General features: G+C 40.3%; 1 protein-coding gene across 10 annotated transcripts; it reads right to left on the bottom strand.

Moving 5' to 3' along the window:
• Nucleotides 1–1,618: 1,618 nt before the first annotated feature.
• Nucleotides 1,619–25,199, bottom strand: ACOT9 (acyl-CoA thioesterase 9). Of its 10 annotated transcripts, XM_080568141.1 has the most exons (17): nucleotides 24,596–24,887; nucleotides 23,569–23,660; nucleotides 21,919–21,945; nucleotides 20,796–20,935; nucleotides 18,951–18,996; nucleotides 15,094–15,264; nucleotides 14,963–15,000; nucleotides 12,741–12,824; nucleotides 12,036–12,139; nucleotides 10,868–10,941; nucleotides 8,212–8,279; nucleotides 7,269–7,380; nucleotides 6,057–6,147; nucleotides 5,487–5,572; nucleotides 4,589–4,676; nucleotides 4,252–4,402; nucleotides 1,619–3,996 (listed from the first exon to the last, which is right to left on the bottom strand). In XM_080568141.1, exons 6-17 carry the CDS (start codon nucleotides 15,246–15,248, stop codon nucleotides 3,938–3,940), a joined length of 1,110 nt encoding a protein of 369 aa, XP_080424267.1. In that variant the 5' UTR covers nucleotides 15,249–15,264; nucleotides 18,951–18,996; nucleotides 20,796–20,935; nucleotides 21,919–21,945; nucleotides 23,569–23,660; nucleotides 24,596–24,887; the 3' UTR covers nucleotides 1,619–3,937. The 10 variants fall into 10 exon arrangements, with proteins under 10 accessions (XP_080424267.1, XP_080424262.1, XP_080424268.1 ...); XM_080568136.1 differs by lacking the exons at nucleotides 20,796–20,935; nucleotides 24,596–24,887 and adding an exon at nucleotides 25,049–25,194; XM_080568142.1 differs by lacking the exons at nucleotides 21,919–21,945; nucleotides 24,596–24,887 and adding an exon at nucleotides 25,049–25,067.
• Between the last annotated feature and the right edge of the window lie 812 nt (nucleotides 25,200–26,011).

Below are 26,011 nucleotides of genomic sequence, written 5' to 3'. Positions count from 1 at the left end.
CATCTAAAACACGCCTGAGCTGAAGGAGACTTACTGGGAGACTAAGCAGCATTTGAGTACGTTAGCGTCACACATGGGCTGCAGCTGACAAACACAAAATACAGGCAGTTCCAATTAAACTCCTGAAGTAAATTCTGACTCATTCATGGTAATGAAATGCCGAGGCAGTAGGTACCCACCCCTCTTCTACGTGCACAACTAACTCTTGCCTACTGCTTGGTTTAAGGGTTTCTAAGGTCTTGTTAGCATACCTGGAAGTGGTTCGTGCCCAGCTGTAGGATCAAGATCTTCAAATAAGCGCAAGTTGGACCAAAATTAAAATCCTAAATATTTTTTTAGGCAACAAATAAAAGCGATGTTATCTTCTGAAAGGAAAAACCACCAGCAAAACTCACTGAGGTTGCACTGAACATCCTCACCACTGCTTGAAACATGCCCCTTTCCAATTTCAGTGCAGAGTTGGATCTAAGAATCTGATTTCCAGCCACTGCTTTGAAAATGCCAATCAGCATCAAAACAACCTCAAATCAATTCATATAACCTGGGCAGTGCCATCTGCACTGGTCTCTTGCAGAAAACACAGTGGTCTGCTCTGCCCATGCTTTAACCCAAGATCTGAAATGGTGGCAAATTGCACCTCACGCAACTCTGCCTCCCGAGCCCTTCCCAGGGCCAATATTTCCCAGTATTCACCGGCCTCTCTTGGAGTCCATGAAGTGCAGAGGCAGACTGCCATTTTGAACTTGTCTTTTGAAAAGGAAAAAAGACAGAATTTCCAGGGCTCCAATTTCTTCCAGCCTTACCAAAAGCTATCCTCGAGCCCAAGCCCATGAAGCCATATCTCACGTACATACCTAGTTTAAAATTCATTCAGCAGAGCACTGACAGTCAAACAAGCCTGTCAGCAGACAAAGAGTGAACATACAGTAAAACCAATTAAATACGCAGTAATTTTAGAGAATGTTTCTGAACTAAAACCCTCACTCCCTGGCTATGCTGTGCCAGCAAGTTTCTTCCATGATTTAGTTGCAAAAGTATCGTGAATATTTGAAGAGGGACTACCAGAAGCTGTTAGGGTGAGTTTGAGTAAATAACTTCAGGCTTTTTTTTTTTTAAAACATGGGAAAAATGGGAAAATAGAGACATTTAAAACAAAGTTATTTTTCAGGCACTGAGCTCAGTCAATCCCAGAGCTCTTTTACATCAGCAACAACTGAGAGGGCCAGGGGAGGCAATCCAGCTACTACAGATCTCCTCCTTGCTGTACTCCATGACACAATGGCAGAGAAACATTTCCATTACAGAGCTACAGCCAGTTACACAGATATGTTCACTATAAATAAAAAGATTTTCTATTAATAACTCTAGGCTTGAGTGGTAATGATTCATCACAGCAGTGAGGCGTTGGTCATTAAGTTACAATACAAACTCAGCATTAATTACTACAGTAAAATATTTCTATTCTCAATGTGAGACCTAAGAATAAGTAGTTTTTATCTCTCACAAACGTACATAGAGACATGTATAAATAATATTCCTTGGACAAAGATTCATTTACCTATTATCAAAGATGGTGACAGCTTGGAGTTCTTGTCCCAGACAAAAAATAGGCGACACAAATTCTTTGTGTATTTATTACTATATGTAAAAGACGTAACATACACATATATATATTTGTATATGTAAACACAGAGGTTCTGCATGACTGTAAATACATTTCTATAACTACTGCAATTGTGGTACGTGATTACATTATCATGAAGTACAAAAACACAGCAATTCTCTCAAGCATCTTCATTCATGAGATAGTTCTTTTAAGCAACTTCATTTGTGGGATTTGTTTTCTTCACTGCATCCAGAGGTTTTCATGTCAAGCCTTGCTCCCTACCCTATAACCTTTTTCTCCCACCCCCTTCCGAAGGCTGAATTTAGAAATTATGACAAATTCATATTTAAATATTGATACATATAAAAAGCTGGGATAGATTTTCAGTTCTTTATTTGTTTGGTCAGTCAAGTATATTCAGCTTCAAAAGAGTTTTAAAAGTAAAGAAAACAGAAAATATAATACATACCCAGAGTGGCATTAACCATTACAGAAAATGACTAAAAACAGCTGAATCAGCAACAGAGTGTAACCGAAGGGAGAAACTACGTCGGGATCTGGAAGCTTGATCTCTCTGCAATGCATTAATCCCATCTGGATCAGGTAACAACCCTGTTCCTGCACTGGAAAGCTGCCTAACCTACAAATACAGGCAGCAAATTCTTAGAAAGACCAATGTGTTACATGCTAGTGGTTGTAACATTCAGTCTCTTTACAGGAGTAACAGTCAGCTTTCAGGAGCCATGAACCTCACACTATCCTTCCAGCAAAAATAAAGTTGCTTCTAAACATTAATTTTTTAAACTTTTTTACTCTGAAATAAAAATCTCAACACCCTGTTTTATCAACTCATTTCGTGCATCTGTGCTGTCACACCACTTTTACCCAGTGCTTCCTGATTTCACAAACTTTAAACTTAGAAGGGACAGATAAGTCTATTCTCCTGGATTATAAAACACCACAGTTCATCCATTTAACCTGCCATGGAGCCCAACTACTCCAGTTTAGGTGTCCTCCTTGCTCACACAGAACATCGGTCTTGATTTGAAGGTATCCAAGGCCACGTTTTGTGCTTGTGACCCATCATCCCCACTGCTAAAAGCTGATGCTTTCCATCCACTCATCCTCCTAATTTCAGTATGTTGGGCTCAATCTGCCAGATATTGCAGATGAAAGCTTTCTCCACTACATCAGAAGCACTTCAGTATCAACTACTTTCTTCCTGCTACTTATATACCATAGTTATGTCCACTTTGGTGTCCATTCTGTGGTGCTCAGTTGCTCCATCCTTCATAGGTAAACTCAACAACTTTAAAAGCTGTGCAGTCCTCAGTAGACTGTAGTGAAGTGTGAGTAACCACACAAATAACCCAGCTGTGGAGGATGTCATCTCCACCGCTCAGTCCAATAAAAAAAAAAAACTCTCAGCACCTGACTCAGGAGCTGCTCAGCACAAATCCTCTGGGCCCTTAATTCCTGCACAAACCAAACATAACCATTACCATTTTAGCAGCATTTTCCTTCTCTGCTCCCAGTTCTGCTCTACAATACCATTTCCCAGTCTTACAAAATTTCACCACTCAGATCACTACTCCATATGCTACAAGAAATTACTCATTCAGGAGCTAGCGTGCAGTTACAGCAGCGAACAAAAAAATTAGAAGAGGCTGACAGGGCTGGCTGTATGCCTACAATGTCAGAACAGACCATCTAGCAACCTCACATCATTGCAAAAAAAGTCTACCAAGTGAACGTGAAACCATATAAAAAAGAAGCTGCAACAACCTCGTAAAATCCAAAATGATGGAAAGTACCTGCATGTACACTGTGCACACTAATAACTTCTGAGTTTCTGTTGCAACCCAGATGCCCGTGTCCTTCTTGAAAAACAAGACCCTAAACCTAATTTACATGAGAATACAGGTTCAATGGCTTCATCTGTATCTACTTATTGCACACATTTTTCTGATAGAACTTCTATCCGTTGTCAGAGAAGCACAAAGGGAAGCTACCAAGGGAAAACAGGCAGATGGTGACAAGACAGCAAGGCGGGGGGTAACAAGATCTCTCAAAGCAAAGTATGATTGTATTTTTCCAGCCTCATTTCCTAACAGAATTGGTGTGTCAAAGGAAATTTCAAGAAATCCTAGTAGCGGAGAATAAAAAATCCACGTATATGCAAATACATAAATAGTACTAAAAAGGGGGGGGGGGTTGTTTTTTTATTTTGGTTTAGTATTGAGAGCACTTGTTTGTTAGCCATCCTTGGTGATGACTCATTCATTCTAAGACAGCATGCTGATACACTGCTGGTGCAGCACTCAGTGCCTCTCAGATTTCTTTCATGGTTGCAGCAAAGTGTCGCTTCCCGTCTAAATACAACATGGACTCTGAAATTAGGTGAAGAAAAGAGAAAAAACACATTTACAACTTAGTATCAGTATTGGGCAACTAACTACACAGAATGGTAAGATGAAGAAGCAATCCACATTGTCATCACAGCATAAAATAAATGTGCTTTGCCACAAAATCCTGTTAAAATATTCAAATGCCAATAGTTCATCTATTAAAATGACAAACGTTTCAACAGAAAGGAAGTGTTCCTTCCCACAGTTTCAATGGCAATGCATTAACTGGGTACTTGCCTCCGTATGTTTTGGGGACAACACGTGGGACCTCGTTTTCTGATATAAATGTAAAATGGAAGATGTTGGTTGTGTGGTGCTCTCTAGTATCTGCATCATACACCTCACTGTGCACTCGAACCTGGATGTAGTTTTTCTCCGTGTAACAGACCTGCACAGTTAGGAAAGGAGTTACAGTTCATACTTCATCACTGGCACTGAAAAACTGTAACAGACAATTTTAGTGTTTAACAAGAAAAGTCATACACATTCATAATGCACAGTTCGTTATCAGTGATTAACAGTGATAACAGGAAGGGTACATTTTTCTGCTCTTCAAAGAGAAATTAACTCCTACCTGTCCAGAAAGCAATAATAAGGATCCAACTTCAACTGGCCTCTGAAACATGATATCATCAACAGATACAATAAAAGGCCTGGAACCCCTGAGAAAGAAAAAAGGAATTTCTTCTCAAGAACAATTAGTGTATTTGGAGAAATTTAAACTATTTCCTTTCCAGCATTTCAATGATGGGTTACTAGAAAATAAATCTCTTATTTAAATGCAGGTCACAGGAAGTGCTAAAGAATTATGCCATCACCCAAGATAAAAATAAAAGGAGGAAACCTCTTTCACACATAAAAACAGACATTCTTTAAGATTACGCTACTGCATCATCATTGTATCTTATGACTTACACTGGCTAGGCAAACTTCATGCCACCATTGCTTAGGCCTTGGTTTTCCAAGCACTGACATGAGGCACCTTTCTATTAGGCTACACATGCTCCATTACACTCAGGCGTAGATCTTTGCTGGGTGATGAACAGTCACACTTTCTAAGCACAAGTAGTTATTAGAAGTTGTTCAGAAACCATTCCTCTTGAGTACATAATTATAAGATGTAGTATTTATTTAGGAGAACATTTATTTTATACATTTAGGAAAAAAACCCATATCTTCAAAGTCAGTCTCAGTAGCTTAGCAAGATAGAACAAAACAGACAAAAGATTCCGTTTCTATCCCTATGTTTAGTATTTAAAAAACAAGCTCCAAGGAGCATGATGCAAATCCCTGCAAATATGACAGGTGCTCTAAGTAAAATAGTGCTGTGAAATAACAGTGCAGCATCCTCCTCTTGAACATGTAGGTCTTTTCTACTTGTATTGTCATTAGGTTGGCTAGCATGGTTTCCTGACCTATCCATACATGCTCAATGTTCTAGATTTTATACACATAAAAAGTCTGCAACTCACCCACAGCTGCAAGCAGTCGCCCATCCCAGTTCAAATGCCTTTCTCATTAGAAAACCCCCAAAGATCCTATTGAAGATGTTCCGCTCCTGCATGTAGAAACAGAAAACTCAGACTGCTGCATCACGTATGATCTTCTCAAAGCATTGTGTTAAAGTCTGCGCTTCAGTTCACAGCATTTAACAGAACTCCGAGCATCTGATGTATAAAGGCATGCAAAAGTCCAAATGGCTGAGGAACCTTTACTTAATAGGCACTCAACTGACTCATTTGATAAAACTCTAGACTGCGTCATAAACTGGAAGCCCAAATTAAATAATTTACAAATTAATTTATTTAAACAAAATAAGCAGTCATAGAAGACTTCTCATTACTTTCTTTCCTGTTTCGCAGTGGCAATCCAAATAGAAACAGATTTTCTATTCCATTAACAGAAAAATAGCAAAAGAAACTAAGATCTAAATACATTGCAAGGACTGCAGGACCTAACCAAAATAATGTATTAACTAGTCTTAAAAGACAACTCATAATTCAGTAGCCGTTTCTGTAGTTTATTCATATTTTTCAAAATACCTGAGGATGGCAAATCTGTAGGCCTTTTAGCTTTGCATCTTCCATCCAGACTGAATTGGGCGGTAATACACGACTCCGAAAACTTACTGTCCTATGAAGGAAACAAAAAAACTTTACATGAGCAGATTTCAACAGGTCAGAAATGCAAAAGAAGTAAATGCAGACAAACACAAAAAATAGAAAAATCAAAACCAAACAAGCCACCATCCAGGAATGATGTCACTGAAAGCTGCTGCAACTGAGCCTGAAGCTGTATCTAAAGAGATACTTATGATTGCAATAATAAATCTACGAAGTCTACATTTCTTTCAGAAACTTCTGCTAATGTCCAAACTCCTTTGAAGGAACAATCTCAACTTGAGAAAGGTACATGAAAGAAAAGATAAGCCACATCCACAAAATACACACTTTCCCAGAAAAGCCTTACACTATTTATTAAATCAGAGTATAAATTAAAAGCACATAATGAGCTAACAGAATAATTCAACATCAAACATACAGACAGTCTGAGGTTTTCAAACCCAGGCAGACTGTGTACAAAACACCTCTGTTATTTTTAATGGAAGGTAAGTCTCACTTTGGTGAACAGCTTTGAAAATAACAACTGTGTAAGGTTAGTGAGGCAAAGAAATCATCCACAAACACAACAACATGCTAATGTTATTAAACATTGCTTGACAACCCTCGGCACTGGATGATTTCACAGAAATCTGAACTATAAGAGAAGTGTGACAACACTAGTCTCTCCCAACTAATGTTGCCCAGAATTATTCCTAAAACACACTAAGTTACCTGATCAAAATATGGCCGATTCCAGCCCTCACAGGCTTTCTTCTACCTACCTGGCAGAAAACTCTTATATTGTGTAAACCACACAGCTGCAAAACCATTGCATTCCCTTATTTGGTTAAACATCATTAACCTTTTTCCCCGGGATTATTCCTAACATCTTACTCAGAAGCTCTTTGTGCTAACACTTTCATCATCTTGGCAGAGCTAACACTCCTGAATGATGAAAGACTCTTAAGAGGCACAGATGACATGTCAAAGTTTGTACCTGTATTTCAAGTAAAATGACCCAGAGTTTAAATTGAAAAATGGGAAAACAAAACATGTGCCTTTATGCCAGTATGCCCTCTAAGAGCCCACTCAAAACGCACATTAATTTTCTTCCTCAAGACTCCATTTCTCCTCCATCCCTCCCTTTCTTGCCTTGTGTCCAATGTATTCAGGAATATGTCATGAACAATGTTTCTTTCTTCTGCAGTGGGAGCCATTTTCAGTAAGGAAGCAGTGCTGAAATCAATCCTCTTTAACTTGTTCACTAAGTAGAAAAAAAAAGTATGTTAGAGTTCAAAGGAAAAAAAAACATTTTATTTGGCTCTGACGATTTGAATCTGGAATCAACTGACTCCTTTTTTTTTCCTCTGTTAAGTTAAAAGCTACAGCTTGACAGTCCTAACTCAAACAAATTTGGCTTTTAGAACTGACTGCATCTAAGAAAAAAGATAAAGACCCAATTACGCTGACACCCAATCCCCTTACAGGAAACTTACGTATTCCCCTTGAAGTACAGAAAAAACATATCAAGCAAGAATCACTAAATAGCAACCTTCTTCAGGTTTTGTCAATGGTACAAGAATGCAAATTTATAAATTCACTGCCATAGGCCATAATGATTGAAATTTTAACTTAAAATATCTTTTGTTCAGTTTATTCAAACTTTAATGTTTCTTATTAATTCTCCACTTCGAAATTCCAGCTTGAAACAAAAGGAAACAAAGCTATGCTATTTCTTCTGCTCTCCCCTCCATTTTCAGTACTCAGTACTGACGTGGAGTGCCTGTCAGTTTAGCCAAAGAGTTTCCAAGAATGTGAGAGCAGGCTTTTAAACTCTTAGCAATACTGACATACAAGACATGACAAAAATCTGCTTTTGAACAAATAAGGACCATTTCTAAGTAGGAGAACTTCTGAAGTCTACTTCCTTCCAGCTACTAACTTGAAACTAAGGCAGACTTGCATGCTACCAGAAAATACAAAATCATTTAGGTTGGAAGAGACCTCTAAGGCCTTTTGGTCCAACCTTTAACCTAGCACTGCCAAGTCCACCATTAAACCATGTCACTAAGCACTACATCTACATGTGACATACTTTCCCCTTGCTTGAAGATTTCCTCTTCCTCAGGGCTCTCAGGAATGAGTGGATTAACAAATGCCGGCCTATGGACAGAGATTTGTAAATTACAAACTTTACAAGAATTTGTCCTGTAAATACACTGTGTTTCATTTTTGCTTACATACACACTACACAAGATTAAAAGACATCCTTCAGATTACATCGTAGAAATAAATACATTATTTCATAATTGACAGCTGCCAACAGAATATCATACTTGCTTAATTAACTGCCTCTTCAGAACTGAAGCTATCCAACCACAATCTAGTACAATTAAGAAAAAATAATTGACACATCTGTGCTTCATAAAGAGCTAAATCTGTACCCATAGATTACATGGAGATCATTAAAGCAGAAAGCTATTTAGAAACTCGGCAAATGAGGAACTGGCGATCTAGGATAGTCTAAAATAGATACACAAAACTTGAACAGCAGCATTCCTTCTGGAATAGAAAGAGCACAGTGCTGTAGCTAGCGAGCGTTCTTACAATCTACATGTTCCCATGACAGCCTTATCAACAGCCAAAAGCTGTTTACCACATACGCCACTTATCAAAGAAGATGATACGAGGCTGCCTTGAGTCCCAATTCATACATTTACTTGACTGCACAAATAAATTTACTCTAACAAAACTGCATAAAACTTAGTTATTTCTTCTCACAAGCCAGGGCAAATGCTTATTTTCAAGACCCATTGTTCCTCATGATTTCCACAGATTATTTTTATATTTTAAACACTTATACAAATAGTCAAAACAAGATATATATGCAAATAAACACACACATATATACACATTCATACACACACAAATATGTAAATCTGCTAAGCAATTCACCTCTGTCCTCAGGCTTTATTTGGGCTGGTAACAAGAAGCATACAAAGAGACCTTTCACTCGGAACAGCCTGCTCTTTTCCCTTGTTTGCTAGAACTCTGGATTTTCAAGACACACCAGCTCCTACACTATTGCACAGCTCATTCTCCCTCTCTTCAGCTCAGGATGCATCTCCATTAGCTATCCTGTCCAAGCCCCTGAGATGCAAGTTTTTTATGGTCCAAAAGCCATGCAACCAGATTTAGGGGCACTATACCCAATCTTATATACCCTGTACCTCTCTGAAAGGTTTCTACCTCACACAGAATACTTCCAGAACACACCGGGTTTGTGGTTAGCTGGCTCGAAGAACAGACACTAAAGTCTGTGTGAAGTCTTATCTACATGGACTTATGCAGACAGCATATCTCCTCAGCTGTCCCTAGCCCGTTTGTAAAGCAGAATAAAAATACTGCTTTGGATAGTTGCTTGGAGTATTATTGTTTGTTTGTTTTGCTACATTAGTCAGTCTACTAGTGTATAATGCCATTTTTGAAATTTTAGGGGGGAAAAAAAGAGGGGGAACCGTAAAATTAAGTGTATATATATATTTTTTTTAATGTATAAATACACTAATAGAATCTAAAAATAACACAAATCTGATACAGAAAACCATACTAATAACTACTTATAATGTTATCAGGATTAAATAATTATGTCAAGCAAAATCCTTCCAATAAATATCCTTCTTCATTAAATAAAAGCGATTATTTAAACTAGTCAGAAACAGAAAATGGTTTATTACTTCTGCGGGCTACACAAGGTGTAAGAAATACAAGATCTAAGAAATATAGTTGATTTTTCCAGTATGGGAGTCACATAAACCAAAACTAAAACTGAGCAGTCTATTTAATGACTGAATATTACAGAAAGGGTGAAACCAGAAGGGTTTTTGTTTTGTTTTGTTTTGTTTGTTTGTTTTGTTTTTATATACTTTTCTCTTTTTTGTTGTTGTTTTGTTTTGTGAGAATACTCAGCAGGTCCATGTTTTTTTTACATAAATTTTTATATAATTTAGGTTGAAGTATTCTGACAACACCTACCATAACGAATTACAGAATTAACGATACTATTACACTCAAAGGCTATTTAACCTACCTGAAAGGAGGGTGAGTAGAGGATGGATCCATGCTATTTTCAGTGGTGCCAATGCTAGGACAAAAGCCCATGGGCACAAACTGGTACACAAGAGGTTCACCTGAACATCAGGGAGCACTTTTGCTCTGTGCGGGTGACACAGCACTGGCACAGAGTGTGTTCAAAAACCCCCTCGATGTGCTCATGGGGAACCTGCTCTGGGTGTCCCTGCTTGAGCAGGGGGGTTGGACTAGATGACCATGACCTCCAGAGGTCCCTGCCAACCTAAGCTATTCTGTGATTCTGAACCATTGAGACTCAATCTTTCTGTTTTTTTTTAGGGCAAGAAAGCAATCAATTTTAACAGCTACTGTACAACGCACATGGGTTTGTAGTCCACTGTTTTACTTCTTTGTTCATCAGGCCAGTCATCCAAACGCGGGGAAATCTGTTACGGAAAAGGGACAGATCCGAAGACTAACAGCAATGCCTGGTATCATTTGACTCCTGAACTCAAAGCTCTGATGCTTGCCCCAGGGAAGTAACATTTGCCAACAGAAAACGTCAACTATACGATTCATTTATAACCCACACCATACAGCTTCACACATACATAGCTGCCACGTTTGCCACTTTCACCACAACAGGAGCCTGAAGACTACTTCCTTGTCCTACAAATTACCGTTTGTTTTCTGGGTCCCGGGCCACCATGACAAAGGTTGCATCTAACACAGGGCAGTAATCACCGTCGTGCAACTGAGAGAGACAGGAAACAATTGTACCTTTAAACTCAAAAATCATAAAAAGCGCTTAGCGAGCTATTCAGTTGGTATCCCCTACACAATCATATAATTATCGCAATGTTTACTTTCATTTTATCATCCCTTCTAAGATCTCCCACAGTAGGCTGAACAGAAGGAAAGAACACAGCTTAAAACTCCATTTTCAGGAATTCTGCAACAAAACCATTAAGCAGAGGAACACTAGTTAACTACTATTTTCAGCTAGGGAAAAATATAAAATAAAATTGTAAAATGCCCACTTACTCTTTATTCTGAGAAATGCCTAAACAATTTTATAACTAATACCAAATTGGCACCACTGTCAGCACTGGGAGGCAGTTCAGACAACAAAGCTGTAACGCTATCTTCTACATCAGAGACTTCACTTAAGGACACAAACTGAATCAAAAAACATTTACCTGTTTACCTGACTCATAGCCACTCCTATCACATAAGTAGACTATCCTTGCTTCTCTAAATAATTAAATTACTGAATGTTTCAGCTAACTGATCAACAGACTGTAAGTATTCACTAGAAATATTAGGGATTTTTAATTAAATTAATATTCATTTTGCTTCCTGTACAGTGTAGAGTAGTTACACCTTCCGTTTATTTTCAATTATTATTTAGCCTTTAGTAACTTATTACAAAAATTACGCTATGCAGTAGACAATATGCACAAAAATACAATTTAATACTGAGTCTGAATATCAGCATTAAAATTTATAAATCTATAAAATAACACTTATAAAATACTTATAAAAACACTTATAACTTATAAAATAACACTTTTCAAAAGCAGAGAGAAGCTTCTAAAGATACAGAGCACAGATACCTATTTTGTCTCTGAGTATTACTGATCTCAAAGTTAACTACAAAATTCTGGTTAAGAAAAATGCACGTCTTGACAGAAGGATTAGCAACAGCGTATCTCGCTGTACCTAAACTACTGGAAGTCATCTCAGTTATTCTAGAAATGTAATTTAGGCTGTTATTGTCATCATCCAGAATTCACTCTGAAACACTTTGCAACTGCTGTAGGAGAGACAGAAGTCACCGGAACTAACCTGCAGCATGTGCATCTTTACTTCCATTGAGGTCTTTCCAACCCAAGAAACATTGCCCGTGAATTTGATGTCACAATCAGGGTGTACAACCTTCTTGTGCAAATCTACAGGAATAAATGTTAGAGGTTACTGGGAGACGGATCACTCACGTCTAATACTAGAAAGACTGGTTCTTCTAAGATCTTTTTGTGTTGTGTAAGCAGCAAAGCACACAAACAACCCAGAAGAGACAGCTGTTGTATGGGACCATACTGCTAGCCTGCAGTTCCTGCCTTATCTGCTTTCACTAAAACCAGAAGAGGAAGGAACAGGCACACATGTGGCAGACGGATGGCAGACCCACAGAGGTGGTCAGCAGAATATGCGACACAAGCAAGGTCCAGCTTCACCAGAACACTGTTTAAAAATGAAGCTAAGAAACTCACATGCTAATACAAAACCAAACACAGAAGTGCAGGCTGCACAAAAGTTGTGTTTTTAAAGGAAGGGAAATCTGAAATGCTGAAAAGCATCCACGAAACCCTCTTCCCCTCCTCCCTTCAAGAAAAGCCAGAGTATTTAAGAGGTCAAAGCCAAAACAACATGAAGGCAACTCAACAGGGGAGGGAAGAAGGTATCCCCAGTAACAACGACAGGAATGCAGTAGCTGCCGAATGAGTAAGATAAACAGATGAAACTATTCCTGCTGATCAAATTGCCACTTACTAATTTTATCCACCAGGGCTGTAACTATCGATAAGGGGGACCTTGGCTGCGTTTCCTGCTTGGTGTGAGTGTAGCAAATAAGAACTGTGGAGAGACCAAAAACGGAGTCAGCATTTAGTTCTCTTGTATTTTAACAAGAATTTTAGCAGAGCAGATCAAAACCATCTTTGTGAAGCATGAGAGGTACCTGCAAAACACAAACCGAAATATCACAGCGTAGGAGTGCACGACTTCCACATTTTCATGTACTTAATTCAGAGGATTGCTATAAAGAAAACAGTGATTCAGCAGCTGTCTCAGCTATATGTATATTTACTTACTGCAAAGAGAAATTTAACTGAGTGCTTTAAATCAACCCATCGCTCCACTCCTTCCAATCCCACATAATGTTCCCTTACCCCTGTAGCCCACTCTCTCAGATTCTTCATTCCCTTCCTACCTCCTACTTTGATTTCATGCAGGTTGTTCAAGGATACGTACTATCTGCAGACTTGTTTTCAGATACTGATTGCTTTAAAGAGGTGCAGATTAGATAAACTGTGCCTTACAGGTATGAAAGCATAGTTGGAGGTATTTACCACACTGTAATCACTACTAGCCAAGTGATTACTTAAATTAATTAGCTCTGCTCATGAGGGCATATGCAAGTAAACAGACTCCTCAGAGTAATAACAGACTCCTTAGAGCAATAATAAAGAGTAATGTTGCAAAGATTTTTCTTCCTAGTACTCAAGTAATTTTTACTCAGTAAGGGTTTCAAAAGCATCTCATTAGGTGCAGATACTTTCCAGAGAAGGAAAAACTCTGTCTTTCCAGGAAATGTAAGTAAAAATGACTGAAGTCATAATTCTAAAAGCTGTTATGCCTATCAGTCATGGCATCAATACAATTAATAATAGTCTGAATGGGATTTATCAGAACCTCAATGCCAAAGACAAAAACTTAGAAGTTGATCAATCGTTCACGTGGCACATTTGCCAAGATCATTGGATATGCTGGGAACAGGGTGGAATGGTACTTGTTCCTGTGAAAACCGCTTACCACCATTCTGAACACTGTGTAATCTTGATTTCCCCAAAATAATATAACCCCAGTAGAACTGACTGAAGACAAGTATGACTACAAACAAGGCAAAGACATTGTCTGCTGTTACCAGGAAAAATCCAAGATCTTCACAGGTCTACAGAGAAACTAAGCAAGGCACAGAATGAAAAAAAGGCTCATCTTATTTATCAGCTGAAATGAGACACTAGTTTTAAGTCTCCTTTTTTAATTTAGGACAGGTCTTACCTTCCATATCCCAGTACAAAATACAAATCATCTAGCTCTTTTGCCTATCCTCACAGACAGGTGACTTGCATTCACTTGTTTCTCTGCCTGCCTCACTCTTGGCCATCTGGACCCACAGAAGGTCTTTCTGTCCTGCTGAAGGAACCATTACATACGTACTTCTCCCTCAGACCTTTCCCTTAACAAGCACTCATTTTTTTGCGAGAAACCTCCATCAAAATGCTACTGACCAGCTAAAGAACTTTACTGAAGAAAGATGTCATGTGGTGACATTTTAAGACAGAACAGAATAGCTGGAAGGGACCTACAAAGATTGTGGAGTCCAACCACCTGATCACTTCAGGGTTAACCAAAAATTTAAGCTTATTACTGAGGGCATTGTCCAAATGCCCCTGGGCACTGACAGGCACGGACAGCAACCACCTCCCTAATAAGCCTGTTTCAGTGTGTGACGGCAAAGAAACGTTTCCTAATGTCCAGTCTGAACCTCCCCGGCACAGCTTTGTGCCATTCCCACGCTTTGTTGCCCTTCTCTGGGCACTTTCAAGGACTTTTAAGACAAAAACATCAAGTCATATTAACAACCCGGCAATTATTTTAGCTGCAAAACAGGAATCAAAGATCTTGATATTTTAAAGACCATGAACAAATGACAAGGAGAAAAAAATAAGAAAGCTAACTCGTGAAGGAACTGAGTATAATTATTCTTACAGCTGGTCCTTTACAAACTGGCAGAAGCTGAAGCTTAGCATTTTGCTTCTGGCTGTTCCTGTTCATACTTCATCCTCTTTCAGCATCAGTATCTTTTTTAATTCCCCTCAGAGACAGCACATTGATGCAATCCTTGCTGAGGTCACACTGTATCAGTACTCAAACAGTACTCACTCACTCTGCACTATTTGTGTTTTCTTTTCAAGGGCACAGGTACCTACCTCCTAAACTGTCAAGATCTTCAAGTATCCTTCCAAACCTGTAAGATACATTTTTTGACAATTAAATAACTGCTTCCAAAATACGTTAAAGTTAACACTTTCCTGTACGTGCAATATATTTACTTTGTTACCTTACACTGTTGTATACATTCAGATACTTCTCTCTTATTTGAGGTTGACTTCCTAGAGGCAGAATAACTTCCAAATAGCTATCTTTCATTCTTCTAGGGGGGAGATCTTCCTGACGTTTTGCCAGTAAAGTATGAAGAGCTTTTCTTTCCTGCATTGCTTGCACATGATCCCTAGTAAGAAAAGAAACGCTTCATCTGGAGTATGAGAAGAGTATATTAGACAGCTGAAACTCTCTCTAGCTAAAAGATGTCACACTGAAAATTACCAAAACAAAAAATGAATTAAAGATCATACGACAAAGTAAGTGTGTCTTGAAAAGAAGGAGAAATGCACATAATCAGATAAAGGAACACTACTGCCAAAAAGTTTTGAATAGTTTTGTGTACCAGTTGCAAGCACATACTTTGTACTAAAGAGACAAATGAAATTTATCCAATTCAGAATGCTACAAAAATGGTTCCCCTTGAAAACAACTTAGTTTTAACAGAAAAAAAAAAAAGAAAGAACACTCAGATCACGCCTAATTTAACCTATAACGTTTTGTGTGTATTCACACCTTCCATAGCTACTGTATTACAACTCTTCCTACAAAGTCAATTTTACACGACTGTCAATTTACAATCTCTCTCAAGAAGTAAAGCAGATGTACAGTACTGGTTAGCACTGACAACAAAGAGAGCTAATCTGGTAAGAATTGCTATCACCTACAGATGACTTCTTCCTTTACAGCAACAGTTACAGTTCATGCAGCATACACAAAAGAGGCACACAAAAAAAGGGAAAGTTAATCTACATATTTCCCTTTCTACCCAGTAGTCTCAAAACTACACAGGAAAGTTGTGAAAATAAATAATAGAGAAAAGGGAACAATAATTCAGAGCTGCTTTGTCAGCACCATGAGTCCAGAGGGGTTACAAATCTCACAAGGGAGACAGTGCCAACGTACTGTCACTTCTTTCCAATTCTTTCCAAGGTGGTTCCTTGCACAGATACCTGTGATATATAACAGCAACCTTGCCCAACATACTCTCTTACCTGTTCCTCCAAAGCACCCTCCCTTTAGAAGTGCAACCTAACTAATAAAGCAAGTATTTCATAACATCCCTATAATCAATAACAAAGCACTAAATAAATGAAAGTTAAGCATGCAACAGTTCAGGCAAAAAGTAAAAGAGTGTGCACAACTATTAATCAATTTTGTGGTGTTTTATGTCTTCTCATGCTCTAAGTAACCAAACATAATTTTAAACTTGTAGTGAATGTGTGCCATTCATTCAGTCGTGCATGCTGTATTGTTGTGATTTGAGTGCCACTCTGTTTAATGAGGAAAAAAAATCTTAACACAAACAACAGAAAGAACCTTTTCACCAAGATCATCAAAAATTTGTCTTTAAGTCTTGACTTTGGATGAATTCTGGGTATTAGCCATACTTTAAGATGACGACTTTTTTGGCTTTGGTTTTTATGTTTGGGAGAGGAGGGGTAGAAAAGTCACATTTAAACTATTTACACTCCCTCTTTGCTCTTAAATAATTCTGGGGGAAGTGTGAATCCATAATCAAAGACAGTAAAGGTTTAGCAGAAAATGTCTTTCTTTTAAATTTTACTGTTTATAAACATATGAAATACAGCTTACCTCATCTTGTCAACATGACAACTGCAGAGTTCAAAAAAAATGAAAAGAGAACAACCTATTCCAGTGTGTTTACGTTTGAAGTTGGGCCACTGCATAGAAATAGAATATACTAGATGACTAAGGAAAGGTGCAATGTCCAAGGTGATGCTCCTTCATGGTGGTGGTTTGGTATTTTTATTTGCCTTTTTTTTAAGGTTTGCTTTCAAGGGCTTTCAGTGCAAGGTTTAAGGGAAATCAGTCAGAGAGTAAATAAAAAATTGGTCTACAAACACACAGAAAGAAAACAAGCGATAAAAATGCAACTATACTCTGTTTTCACCAGTCCTATCCTGGCTCCTCTGAGGTCAGCAGCAGCACCCTTCACTTTGGCTTCAGAATGTACTCTTCAACATGCAGAAATATTGGGTTCAAGGCAATAACGTTTTTCAATGGCCAAGTACTTTTACATCCTGCAATTATCAGTCATACAGTAACAGTATTTCAAAGTATTAACTAATAACTGCCCAAAACATTCTGGGAAATGGCCTTATTTGTTTCAGAAATGGCTACAACTCTGCCTAAACTGTAATGCAAGTCATCCTACGAATCTGTCATCAGATTGTACCCCAGACAAATTTTACAGGCCTTCTAATTCAGTGGATTAGTTATTCCTACTGACTTCAGTAAGGTCTAAATCTTCCATAATCTAGATCTAATACCTATGTGAGACCTATAATAAGAATCACTGCACTGTATCAGCAATGAGCAAATTCATTGTTTTAGTCACATGGGTACAAAAGCAAAAGACATTTATAAGCAAGGTGTTACTTTTTAATACAAAACACCACTGCCGTTTACAAGAGAAATCATGAACCAAAGTTTCCTTTCAGCAAAATTAATAGCCCAAAGTGTTCTTCCAACACGCATCTCTCCCCTCTCCCAGCAATCCACATAGATATGCATCAGGCCCTCACAGTCCTTCCCTAGCTCCCATTTCACAACCCTATCAGGCTGTTTTCTTGGGTCGGTCCTCTTTAGTCATTCCATGGTCTAACTCGATGAAAGCACTGGCTGTTCACACTCCACATTTATCAACTCTGTGTCAGTCCAACATAAAAGTGGGTTCTCAAAGTCTACACAACCCATATTCTCCAAACCTCCCCCCATATTAAGCCTGTCATTCTCAAGCACTCCCAACAATGGGCTCCCTGACTTTACTTCTTCATGGTAGCTAAAGCATACAGTACCTTGCAAACCATTTCTGTTGCATTTTTTACAGCACAAGAAATGTACCTAGACTCGGTACCGCACAGGGAAAAAAATGGATGGAAGATCAGGTTTGACCAGGGCCCTCTAAAGCCTCACTCCTCAGGTGGTATTTCCACATGGCATGGTTCCTCCCCAGCCGCTATGGGCTGCAGGAAAGGCTTTTTTAAAAGTCATCTTCTAGACTCCTTACCAGCTGACCTCACAAAAATTTCAAGCCCCATGATGCTTAGTTACCAGTCTTCCTAAACAAAGCTCAACTTCCCCAATTCAGGCATTTGCTTTAGCGGGCCTATAATGCCTTTTAGATAAACCTATTCAGAAGGCCAAGACATATCAGACACTCCATCCAGGCAAGCCCCTTTTCCTTTCCTTATCAGTCCTCAAAATGTGTAACAAGAGCTCATCAAATACGGTCATAAGATAATCACCCATCAAGAAAATAAATGCGGGGCCGACCAATCAGCAACACAAGTCTCCCTGACCGCTACACGGACTTACTCAGAAGCGTTAACAACTGCAGGATTATAGGCAACTCTGCCTCATCCATGATAACAGAGGGGGAGGTAGGCAAACTGGATAAACCAAAATTTAGATGATTTAAATCAGATGTAAATTAATCTACAATTAAGTTCCAGCAGAGAAAAGAAATGCCTGAGATACATCTGACCACGATTAATCCACCAACAGATAAATCAAGAGATAACTGCAACACAATGTTTCCAGTAAGGCCCTAGAGCTCCTAAACTTCCATCAGGTTCCAAGGTAACAAGAGAATCTTGTAAGCATCAGGACCTTGTATTTTGTTCCCTCGGTGCTAAAGATCTGCTAGAAATATCTCAGAAGTTTGTGATCCACAAAGTAACAACCCAAGACTTTGCATTACTTTTCAGTTTGAATTCACGTTTCTGCTACAGCTCTGAGTTCTCTCCATGTTTGATAGATGAAGTAAAATACATTTAATGTACACTGTACCTCCAGTTGGTAGATGCTCCCACTATATCCCTCAATCTGCTTCGCACTGAAACAAACAAACAAAAAAATCAAAGCAAACAAAGCTTAGTTCGGCAAGGGAAGAATGTGAGGTTGGTTGCCTGGTGCAAAAAGGCACAATCCTCATCCCAGAAGAAACAAAAATTAAGCAAATTCATGCAAATAAAAGCCTGAAAAACAAAAGTTTGGCCAAATTCGCTGATGCTGTTAGTAGGCATATCACAATATTGGACTGAGTAACATGATTGTGTAGCTTATTTTGTACAGCCAATAAAGAATGCATTTAGAGAGTTTGTTAATTAGCACCGCAGGCGTTTGATTGCATTAACAACTGAAAGAGACAGCAGATCAAGACCGGATTGAGGAATTCTGATGTGAAAATATTTCAGCCTAACCACAAACAAACAGTGGAGATAACACAGATCAGAAAGTCGTAAAAGGAACATTAAAAGGACAGTACAGCTGGGAGACGGGGAGTGAAAAAAAATATGTTTTGATTAGACCTACACATGAAGGGCGGGTAACACCAGCAGACAGACTGCTGCCAGGAGGGTTTTATAGCCTGAATTTCTAGAAGCCTCAAAGAACACAACATCAAGACACTGAAGTGAGACCTGTAAAATTGCTTTTCACACTGTTTGCACTATCAGAGTTAATACTAGCTCTGCACAGGCAGTTATTCTACTCTTTCCTGATGGGGCTATTAAATGTGCTAGGGTCTCACCAAATCTACCAAGATATTCTGTCTTTGTTAGGCAGGTGAATATGTGCTACTCGGAAACACTCGAAAACAAGCAGCAACAATTCCCAACTTCATAACAGAATAGAGCTGAGAATTGGATAGCAGGAATTCATTGCTTATTCACAAAGATTTTTAATAAAGAGGGCCCAAACAATAGCATAAAATAGTGACACATCAGGGAAGGGTTACAAAAATAAAGTGTCACACAAACAGAAAGAGGGCTGCTGGTGACTCATGAGCTGATTCTTTTTACTTTTAAGTTACGGGACATCATCACACGTTGCACATCACAAACTAAATGCCAGGTCAGAGTACTCACAGCACTCAGCTAGCTGTTCTGTGACCCCTGGAGCTAACAGAGCCTGATTCCCTATGGACTGAAATCACATATCCCTCCCTCTAGCCCTCCTTGCTCATCCCCTACTGCAAAACCCTCAGCTCCCCTCCCAACCCTCTAAACCTACCTCTGCTTTGCCAGGCCTCCAGCCAAGCACTGGCAGGAGCTGTGGTTAGCCCAGGGCTCTGCCAAGCTGACAGTGGCCACTACAAAGACCCCAGGTACTTGCCAACTGCCATCAAACACAGGCTGACCCACGTGCAGCGCTAACTCGGGCACCCTAACGAACCTCTGACTCAGAAGCTGGTTTTCACAAACCTTGGGGGAACACAGTTTGGGATTTGTGCTTATCTATCTCGGCTAGCAGCAAGCAACAAAGGAGTCTGGAAGAAGAGAGGGAAAAGAAGACAGACAAAGACAAAAACAAACTACTTAGGCCTGGGTTCTTTAGGAAATTAAGCTGAAAATACGTTTTGAAATAAGATGAGTTCCATTACTAATTCCAATAACAAAAACTATTCAGTGAGAAAGAACTGATTGAAAATTTTAGAGCTCGTTTTTTTTGGAAGGGCCAGAGGGATCTGATTCTCTTTTCTTTTTTTTTTTTTCTTAAGAAGCAACAGGCTTGTTTACATAATACGAATTACTACTTTCCTGTTACTCACACTCCACCTGTGAAGATGCCATAGCATGCATTGATTAACACAGTGTTAGCAGAAACACTGTCAGAGCTTCTAGAACACAAAACCTCGATTTTCCAATAGCGTGCAGACTGTGCTGGGACGGAGGGGGAATAAACAGCACTTTCTCTGTCTTGGTTTAAACTATGTTCATCTTCCATTTCAGCTTTAGAGACGTAAAAAGCTCTGAAAAACCTCGAGTCCAAACCTGCAAACATGTATATACCATTAGTCCCATTTAATATTTCTGATTTTAGGCATACAAGTAAACATTTGCCAGGCTGAGACCACATAACTTTCATTTGAACAATAAAAGGACAAAGTATAAAAGTGTTTCTAAGATTTTGCCAATCTAAATCTAGTCCATTTTACAGGTTCAAGGCCTGTATATCTTCTCTTTCTTTCCCCTGGGAAAATTATACTGCTTTTCTAGATTTTAATTATTTTATAACAGAAACTTAAGTAATTAAGCATAATAATTCACGCATTCTCTTTTTTTCTTATTGGCAAATGTCTTAGACACACAGAGCAATTCCAGCAAATGGGTTTTATCCATCATTGACACACTGCATATTTCACGCTAACTTCTCAGCTGAGGTCATTGCGTTGCGGTCTAAAACCAGAGCAGCAGGGCCTGAGTTTATCTGAGCTGTGCAGTACAGTAACGAAGGGCACGAGGGCAGCTGGAGGAGCTCACTGCATCCATCTCTGCCATCCACAGCCCCTGGTGCTGGTGCCTCCCCAGGTTCAGGCAGACCACGCGGGTGTGTTTTACCACCAGTCTGGCATAGAGCTTCGTCTGGCCTTCAGTGAAAGACACAGAAATCCACTGTGTCTGGACCACAACCTTTTTTTTTTTTTTATTCAAATGTCTAAAATGAAGCTATGTACTGCCGGAGATGCTGCGTAAGAGATTTTGTATCCCACAAGGCTGTTAAAAATGCATTATCCAGCATGCTATCAGAAACACACTGTGCTATCCAAGATCCAGTACAATATTTCCACAAAGATGACCAGAGACATTCACTTGTCATGACTCACAACATTAAAGAAGGCAAAGGGGCTTTAAGCAAGTCTACAGAGAAGAAGAAGTTTTCATTTTTCATGAGCAATAAAGTAAGGCAAAACAGTAGCTAAGTAAGTTTAGCGTTATAGCAAATATTAAAATATGTTCAGATTACCACAACACACCATTATTCACATGAATGGGTAAGTGTCCTGTGGAGTGGAAAACACAGGTTAGATAACAATTACAAGAAATGATGCAAATGACGTCCATTAAGGGGTTACCTGATTATTTCACCTGCTTAAATTCTATTTAAGTACATGTCCCTAAATTTTAACCAACTCTAAGCAACCTGTCCTTGCTCACTGCCAAGGTTTATGGCCAGTATCTTTGTGATTTCAACTGAGCCAGCCATCTCCTTCAAACACGGCTTTCCAGTTCCTTCGTCTACTGGCTCTGCATAGTACCTGCTTGCAGTCCAACTCCAAACGTTTTTTCAAACTGGGTGCTACCATTTATTGTTGACAAACACTATCAGTTTTGTAAAGACTATCTGCAGCATTTTTCATGAAGCAGGATGAGTTAACTCAGAGGAAGCTTCAGAAGATCCACTCGGTGTGCCTCTAGGAGTACCATGAAAGAACTGAGGGCGTTCACAACTGGGACCCACCGTTGGGACGAAGCATGTGAAAAGCTAGTAAGAATAAGTATCTGGTGTTTTGTGAAAGCATGTATACTAAATTAAAGTGAATTAGTTTACTTATCAACACGAGTTTGCAAAATGTTATTTAAATGCTGCAATTTTAGAACAGAATCTCAAATATCTACAGTTATTATAGTCCAAGAAATATTAGCATTCCTTAGAACAGAACCAGAGGCAAGGCCAGGATGGTTCCACTACTTTTACTGGCCTTCCAGATAGCATCAACACAAAACATCCAAATAAAAGAGCAGGGTAACATTTGCAATTATGCAACGTCCTGTATCCTTGCTTCTCTCCTTTGACCTCCCAAATAACTATCTTTAACCTATAGCTTTTTTTTTTCAATAGTCTAGATAAATGTCTATCTAACAACCAATAACCTTCTTCTTCTCTTTTACTGGATAACCCTGAGGTTCTATTTCAGAAACAAAGGGGAAAAGAAAGCATCAGAAACAAGCAGAACTCCATGAAGGAATTATTTGTATCTGGTTTTAGCTCTTTTTCTGCTCTCCTTTTCTCAGTACATGGGATAAGAATGCAAGAAAACATTCTTAAAGTTTCTGAAACAGGAACACTGGTTTATTATTATTACAGCATTAAAACAATCTTTCCACACAAAGCTCTACTGAGAGAGTGCATTTTCATGAAACTAATCTGATTAAAAGGTTTCTCTCGCTGTATGAAATTAGCAGTAGTGACACCCTAACAGTTCTGTATGACTCATTACTTCCACTCGGTTCCTCTATTTCTCAGCCATTCTAGCCAGGCTCCTCAGCACCTCTCTGTATTGCATTGACTTTCCATCTAGAGCCTCCTCAAGAAGCAGCTGTCCCTCTGAAAAAGAATCACATACTCTTCCAAGTCTAAAGAAGCAGACTAGCCACTAAGCCTGTAAATTCAGTGACCTATACATATTTGATCTCCAAACACATATGTTCTGATACTTCCTAAACATTTATACCATGAGCTATGGTATAAATGGTACAAACGTATATATGGTATAAACAGTCAAGGACATGCCCAGATGCAATGTGTGCAAACCATATCAACTAATCAAGGGCCACCACCTGAAAGAATAACCTCCTCAGAAACATTTCTAAATCTTCTTCCAAAGCACAGCCAATTACTTTACCTTCAGCCATATCTGGAAGCAATGGCAAGCCACTGGTCCCAGAAGTGAGCGTCCGAGCCAGAAAAGAAGGAAGCTTCCACATGGTGCACAACCTATAGACAGAGTGGAAGAATTTGGTGTCTTTAGTTTTAACGCCATGAAAATAAGTTATTTTCATAAAGATTTCATTAAAATTTGTTTTTGAATGCCACCGATTACTTCAGAAACCCCACTCCTTATTATCAGCCTGATTTTTCAAACTAGATCCAATCCACACAGCGATTCAAGCCAGACGAAATTCAAACCAGCATCTGCCATTACCTGCACACAGGAAGGAAGAATGATTCACTGGAGGCATCTGTTCTTTTCACTGACTATTCAGAGGCCCTGGGACAACCAGCTCAGACTGAATACCAGCTTTTACACCACAGACATCCTAACACAGATGGCGGCTGTGCACATCTAAAAAGTTACCCGTGACCCCAAAACATTCACTTCTTTTGCACCTGGCTGGCACCCCCTCAGATGGGGATCACAAGGCCTCCAACACAGTGCCATTCAGCTAGCCCTGGCATTCACCCCATGGGTCAGCATGGGTGCAACTCCAAATAAGCCTAACGTGCAGGATCACAGAATCATTAGGGTTGGAAAAAGCCTTCAGGATCATCCGGTCCAACCACCTCCCTACTACCAACGTCACCCACTGAACCATGTCCCTAAGCACCACGTCCAACCTCTCCTTGAACACCCCCAGGGACAGTGACTCCACCACCTCCCTGGGCAACCCATCCCAGTGCCTGACCGCTCTTCCTGAGAAGAAATGTCTCCTCATTTCCAACCTGAACCTGCCCTGGAGCAACTTGAGGCCACTCCCTCTAGTCCTGTCACTAGTTACCTGTGAGGAGAGGCCGACCCCCAGCTCCCCACACCTTCCTTTCAGGTAGCTGTAGAGAGCGATGAGGTCTCCCCTGAGCCTCCTCTTCCCCAGACTAAACACCCCCAGCTCCCTCAGCCGCTCCTCACAGGACTTGTGCTCCAGGCCCCTCACCAGCTCCGCAGCCCTTCTCTGGACACGCTCCAGCGCCTCGATGTCCTCCTTGCAGTGAGGGTCCCAAGGCAGAATGCAGCACAGCGTGTCCTCACCAGAGCAGAGCACAGGGGGACGACCACCCCCCGGCCCTGCCGGCTGCACCACAACCCAGCCAGAAGGGACGGCCCCGAGCCCCCCAGCTCACCGCGCGTCGCAGCAGCCCAGCCGCCAGCCGCCTCCCCCGGGCAGCCCCAGGGCCGCGAGGGAGCCTCACCCCGAGGGCTGGCGGAGAACAACCCCCGGCCACGGCTCCGGGCAGCCCGGCCCTCAGCCCCCGTCCCGGGGTGCCAGCGGGCGCTCCCCGGCTGCCCACACGCACACGCCCTGCTCGCAGGAGCCCCTCCGCCTGCTGCCGGGGCGGTGCGGGGGGAAAAAACCGCACCGAGACCCCGGGGAAGCCCTCGGCCTCACCGTGCGGCCGCTCCTCCGGCACCACAGAGTCGCCGCCCGCCCGGCCCCGCCCGACAGGCGCCGGGCTCGGGGAGGCCCCGAGCCGCTGGAAGGCCCCGACACCGCCCCGCGGGGCTGCCGCTGTTCCCAGAATGAAAACAGACTGAATCAACGCCTGCCGTGGCTTATTACAGCGTTTCTTTCCCTAATTTTATACCCCCTATCGCTATTTTTTACCCCCAGCATTTCTTTCCATAATGTTATACCCCCTATCGCGTGTGTGGGTGCTGCAGGAGGTTTGTGGATGCAGCGGGAGGTGTCTAAATCCCAAATTCATCACCTCGCACTATTACAATGACCATCCCAATGTACCAGCTTACAGGAATAAATGACCTAAAACCTAAATGACCTAATGACCTAAAACACGTCCTCATAGCAGCAGTCCAAAGTGGTCATCCTTTCATCTCCAGTACATGGACATCCATGTCATTTTAATCACAGAATCACAGAATCATCAAGGCTGGAAGAGACCTCCAAGATCACCCAGTCCAACCTCTGCCCTAACACTAACAAGTCCTACACTAAACCATATCACTAAGGGCTACATCTAAAGGTCTCCTAAAGACCTCCAGGGATGGCGACCCAGCCACCTCCCTGGGCAGCCCATTCCAGTGCCTAACAACCCTTTCAGTAAAGAAGTTCTTCCTAACATCCAACCTACACCTCCCCTGGCGCAACTTTGGCCCATTCCCCCTCATCCTGTTACTACGTGTTTATTACAAGTTTGCATTTGCCCCAAATTCAGAGCAGTGCTACTGCAATATTTCTTTACTTTTCTGACAGGAAAGAGTATTTTTCCTATGTATGGCCTAGTGTAGATAAACTCTTACTGTAAGTTGCTTGAAAAATAAGCAACTGTGAACTGTAAGCAACTGAACTCATCATTTCAAATTCTGAATATTAGGGGAAAAAAAATAGCTGAAA

This window comes from Anser brachyrhynchus (genome assembly GCF_964034855.1).
Source record: "Anser brachyrhynchus genome assembly, chromosome: 1".
In the NCBI taxonomy this organism is placed as follows: domain Eukaryota; kingdom Metazoa; phylum Chordata; class Aves; order Anseriformes; family Anatidae; genus Anser; species Anser brachyrhynchus.
The sequence above is the reverse complement of the archived record's forward strand: the minus strand, read 5'-3'. Positions and strand labels throughout refer to the sequence as shown.